We start from the raw sequence: 5221 nt of genomic DNA on the forward strand, positions 1-5221 counted from the left end.
AGAGAGAAAACTACATCCGATGACCATAACCGAGCGCAAACATTCCAAAAGATCAAGCAGATCATACAAACTCCGAAAAAAAAAGAAAGAAAAAGCCTATTTCCTATCCGACTATTAGTAGCTCATGTCAACGTCTGATTCCCCGCGATGGGCCTCCCCTCCTGCACATCTCGTGAACCATGTCCTCGTGCCGCTGTGTGCTGTGAACTCATCAAAGCCGAAAAAAAAAACAGATCGTATCTACACGCCCCAGTCGAGTCCACGCACGGTCCAATAATCAGCCGCTTTCACGACCAAATTGCTGTAGAACGGAATAAATTATTCACTTCTGTGCTATAATAAATAAATAAAAAAACTTGCGGGAGATCTACTTGATCGAAACGAAACTTGGCATCAAAGGTCGATAGCACATAGTGATTTTGAATTATTGTTGTCCAAAGCTGATCATAATCCACACCTTTGTTCTGAAACTTTTGATGACTCTGGTCAGCAACCCATCCCCTGCTATTTGCCTGACTTTCTGTACCAGCATATGCCTTGAAATCTTTCCCCCCTGGAAATGACGATCACGCGTCAAGAAAATGTCAAACATTAACAAAGGTAAGCAGAAAACAAAGCTTGAAAGACAAGAACTAAGCGATGACAGATGTTTGATGTGCCCCTCACTTTGTGGTCCTTATAGTACTTGGAGATCAAACTCAAGTCGGATGGACGTAAGATTTTCGAGAGTTCAGAGATCAGAATCGGAAACGGCATCCAAGGGGAAGTCGGTTTGCGTGACTCTTCCGGAGTTCTCAACGGTCCTATTGCATATAGATTCTCACAAATTATCAAACCAGTTGACAGAATAGACAAAGTCAAATACACAAATATGGTCAATGGAAAAGTAGGAACAAGAAAAGATTTGATTACCTCTCAAGCAACGAGGGGCTCTAAAACTGACAACGTACACCGGCAACACGTGAGTGTTCATGTGAGTGCTCCAAACAATATATCTCCTCGGAGATAATAAGTCGTCGATACCCGAATCATACTGTTCCGAACTCGGATGAGATTGTTCGGAGCCAGGACTGACAAGCTCCGGTTTTCCCATTATGATCCGACAAAGCAACAGATGCCTTAAGCCGTCTTCGTCTATAGGAGCGGACTTAACGCTGCCAAAGCATTACCAAAAAAAAAAAAATACTATTGAAGGCCAGTATCATCATATTCACAAAATATTGACAGAGTCAAGAAACAGTATGCTTGCGGAACAAACTGATCATAGATTAAAGGAAAATACAATAACGTGCTAGATCAACATATCTTCGTGATCATACTACTTTCCAAACAGAATCCGTCGATTATTGACTCAATTGAAAGGAAAAAGAAGGAAATTCCGGTCCGGTACCTTTCGAGCGGATGATTATCAGGAGCAAAATAAACTCCACAACCATACAAGCCATTGTTCTCAGGCTTCCCGCTGTAGCCGAAACCATACGACAAGATCTTCAAGACCCCTTCCTTTGAGGTTGCATACCATGCGTACCTCACATTGGGGGTGTCGCCGCCTCCTTTCTTCTGCACTGCCTCCGAGTAAATTTGAAACGCTTGGGCCCGTGCTCTCGCCGCCTCGCCGGTGTAGGAATTCTGGTGGATTCCCGCCACGGTAACTTGCCCCCCAAGGGCACCTAGCCTCGAGACGAATCTCTCCTTGATAAGGCGGTGGACCCTGTCTCCCTCCTGGAGTTCCATCAACCCGCTCCCGACGAACGGCGATGTAGCAGCGCCGGATTGATCAGAGGAGACACTGCTCTCGCAATCGGAGACGGACGAATCCGTATACTGATCGTCCATCTGATCGCTCAGATCTGGACTGTTGAGGCCGACTGCCGGATGGTTGTATTCGCGTGCGACTGCATCAGGAGTGACGGTGCGTAAAGTCGGTGACCGACATTGATGCGCGTAATCCGCCATCTTTGACCGAAGCTGGGACGTCCCAAGAAAGTGCTCAACAGAAAATAAAATAATAACGAAACGATTCACAAAAGATTTACAACTGTTAAAACAAAAAATACCGCAAACTTGGTGCGGATTGAAGAAAGAATCGCACGACAAACGAAGATCGAAAGCTTCTTTAGTTCATGAAGGGGCGACTGCAAAACAGAGCCTCGCGCATCACCGACCCAAAGCGCCGAACGAGATATTCTCGAGGTTCGGTCGTCGAAGGAAGCAAACAGGACGGAAAGCAAAGGGAGCGGCGGACACGAAACGAGAAAGTCGGACCAATCCAATTCTCAGCAAGACAGAGCATGCATCTTCAAAGGCTTAGAGAGGCTTTTCAGGAGAAGGAGGAATTCCGTAGGCTCCAAGAAAAGACTCCGATCAAAGCAAGAAGACGACGAAGGAGAAGGAGGAGGAGGAGGAGGAACCTTATTCGATTCCGGGAAACAAACCAAGATACAGAAATCAGAGAAGGACCCAGATGAGGAATGAGAGAAAACAGAGGTGGGCTTGCGTCGATGGAGCGAGTGCGTCAATGGCGAGATCGTACGAAGAGAATAGAAGGGGTTCTTGGTCGAAGAAGTCGAAGAAGGAGAAGAAGGGCGGATTTGAGTTGGAAGGGAGAGAGGAATTTAAAGAGAGGAAAACCAACGGAACCGCCTCTGCTCTCTCCGCCCACGGGCACACGTAATCGTGGTCAGCGCTCTTCAACTTTCCCTTTGGCGCTCCCCTGGCCAAGCGCATGCAGTTTTTATTCAGCCGGTCGTTTTATCCACGGAGTTACAAATTAATAATTAAAAATATATATAAGAGAAATAATCAATTTTTTGTCAAAAAAATAATCTTTTTTTTTCATTTAAATCAAAGATAATAATAATAATAATAATAATAATAAATTTTTCATTTTAGAGATACTATTTCTTCTATGGTTATGCATGATCAGGACATTGAGAATGAAACATATCTTTATTAGGTGTAATTAAGGAAATATCTTGAAAATATCAGCTGATAAGATCCGTTTAATAATCAATGCAAAGTCTATAGGTGAAACGTGGAAGGCAAGATATTTATGCAACAAAGCGCGACGTTTGAGCCTCCCGGAGTCCGAATATTCCGCCATAAATCGAGATTCTATTGGTGGGTGCCGGAGTGATGACAAGCAACAAAGCGATGAAATCTCATTTCGTGCTATGGACAATCAGTGCATTAAAATTCAACATATTAAGTAAATGAGAATGCCCAAAAAAAAAAATTTAAATGAGAACATGGAGATCGCTCGTTCCCAAGAATTAATTGAGCTCGCGAGCGAAAATTGAACCCCTCGAGAGTCCCGATGTTCTATCGTAAATAGAGATTCCATTGGTGGGTGCGAGAGCAGGTGAAAAAGCAAAACGAGAAAACATTGTTTTGCATTATGGATAATTATTACCCTAAAATTGAAAAAAAAAAAACAAATCTACAACTTAAGCACGCCTTAATAAGATTATCTTTCGAAAAAATAATAATAAGATTATCCAAAAGAATAATTTAAAAAAAAAAAAAGAGCGAACACGGAGGTGGTGGTACCGGCCACGGGGATGTGGTGGTTTTCCACCATGCGAAAAGACGAGACTGCCCTGGGAGCTGTCCTTGACGATAACGTCAAAAAAAAGGGGGCAACCCGGCCTGTCTCTCACCCACTGTTTTGCTTGTAATTTGGTAAAATCGAAAGGGATTCGAACCTTTTGCGTGCCTGTCGTTCACCGTGAGCCCAAATTTCAATACACTTTAAAACAATTTAAATATTCGACCTAAAAAAAAAATTAAATGCTCAAAAATTTTAAAAAATAAAATGCCACAAAAAGAAAAATTTGTGAGGCCCCAGATCAATGGTCGGTGAAAAGTTGGACGGACGAGATTGAGACAAGATCGGACTGCATTTTATTTACTTACTTATTAAGTTTTGTATTTATTTTTGTAACATCTTTTTCGCCCGCGTGACTCGGAAAAATTGTTCAAAAAAAATCCTAAACCTATTTCACTTTTGCCAATTCAGCCAAAAAATTTTAATTGTGCCAATTGAGTACTAAATATTTTCTTATTTTGTTAATTGAGTCCATCCAACAAATTTTAGCTAGAAATTATTGATATGAACGTTTGCCGTCCTATGTGACTTGGCCGGTCTTGACGTGAAAAATTTTAATAATAATTTTTCTAAATTTTACCGATTTCTTAATTTCTCTTCTTTTCTTTTCATTTTCTTTTTTTTTCTCCCCTTCTTCTTTCGCCAATCACCGGGCCTTGGCCATAGTCGGCGATCGGGGGAGGAAGAAGGAAAGCAAAAATAAAATTCAAAAAATCATTAAAATACGATTAAGATTTTTCCATATCCGTTGTAATAAACAGATCCACTTAGCGGTAGGCGTCCACGCCGACGATCTCCGATCAAAATCGGCCGGATAGACTCAATTGGCGTAACCTTAAAAGGTTGAGGATTCAATTAGCACGATTAAAAGATTCAAAACTTGAATTGACGAAAGCATGATAAATTTAGGACTTTTTCGGACGATTCTTTCGATATTTTTCACGGTGTGCATTCAACATGCGCAGTGGGCAGAGGCATGAATTCTTGGAATATGCTCGTATATAATTTTATTTCTGTTGTCTTTCCGATATTGACTCCGAGGATATGATGCGTTCTTTGGAATTCCAATAATAATATTCGATTTGCCAAATATTCCCTCTCGATTTGCATCGTTCTTTTCACCCTCTTTTAAGAATTCTGTCCCCAAGAGAAGAGAACGAGGGAAATCACCAAACTGCCTAGAACGGAAGGACAATAATCACTCGTTCAACCCTTCGGCTCCAAGAAAGATAAAGCCTTTTTACACAAGAAAAGGCCGTGGACACCTCGAGGTCGAGTCAGAATGGCTTTAGGCTCCGTTTGTTTCGCGAGAAATTGGAGATTTAGAAAATATTTTTCCAAAAAACGATCGCTCACATTGCTCACAAAACTAAATGGACGAAAGGTATTTTCATCGTCTACGCAGATGTTTAAACACGAATCGTCGTGGGTAAAGAATATATTTTTGCATTGACTAATTATTTCAAACGAAAAAACATAAAGACGTTTTTAGGAAAAATGTTTTTTAAACCACTCATTTTCTGTGGAACGAATGGAATGTAAGTAAGGTGTGGAGCGGATCAAGAGATGTCATGAACCTCTGGGAACTGAACCTTGAGAGATTGCCGGGCAGGC

The 5221-nt window shown here is 41.6% G+C and overlaps 1 protein-coding gene across 5 annotated transcripts; it reads right to left on the reverse strand.

Moving 5' to 3' along the window:
* Positions 1-2668, reverse strand: LOC125312452 (probable inactive poly [ADP-ribose] polymerase SRO5). Of its 5 annotated transcripts, none has more exons than XM_030675372.2 (6): positions 2058-2668; positions 1391-1968; positions 913-1154; positions 667-803; positions 458-553; positions 1-301 (listed from the first exon to the last, which is right to left on the reverse strand). In XM_030675372.2, the coding sequence occupies exons 2-6, from the start codon at positions 1954-1956 to the stop codon at positions 278-280; spliced, it is 1065 nt and encodes a 354-aa protein (XP_030531232.1). In that variant the 5' UTR covers positions 1957-1968; positions 2058-2668; the 3' UTR covers positions 1-277. The 5 variants fall into 5 exon arrangements, with proteins under 5 accessions (XP_030531232.1, XP_048135867.1, XP_048135870.1 ...); XM_048279910.1 differs by having other exon boundaries at positions 2037-2668; XM_048279913.1 differs by having other exon boundaries at positions 1-328; positions 1391-2668.
* Between the last annotated feature and the right edge of the window lie 2553 nt (positions 2669-5221).

The sequence above is a fragment of the Rhodamnia argentea genome, chromosome 6 (assembly GCF_020921035.1).
Source record: "Rhodamnia argentea isolate NSW1041297 chromosome 6, ASM2092103v1, whole genome shotgun sequence".
NCBI classification, from domain to species: domain Eukaryota; kingdom Viridiplantae; phylum Streptophyta; class Magnoliopsida; order Myrtales; family Myrtaceae; genus Rhodamnia; species Rhodamnia argentea.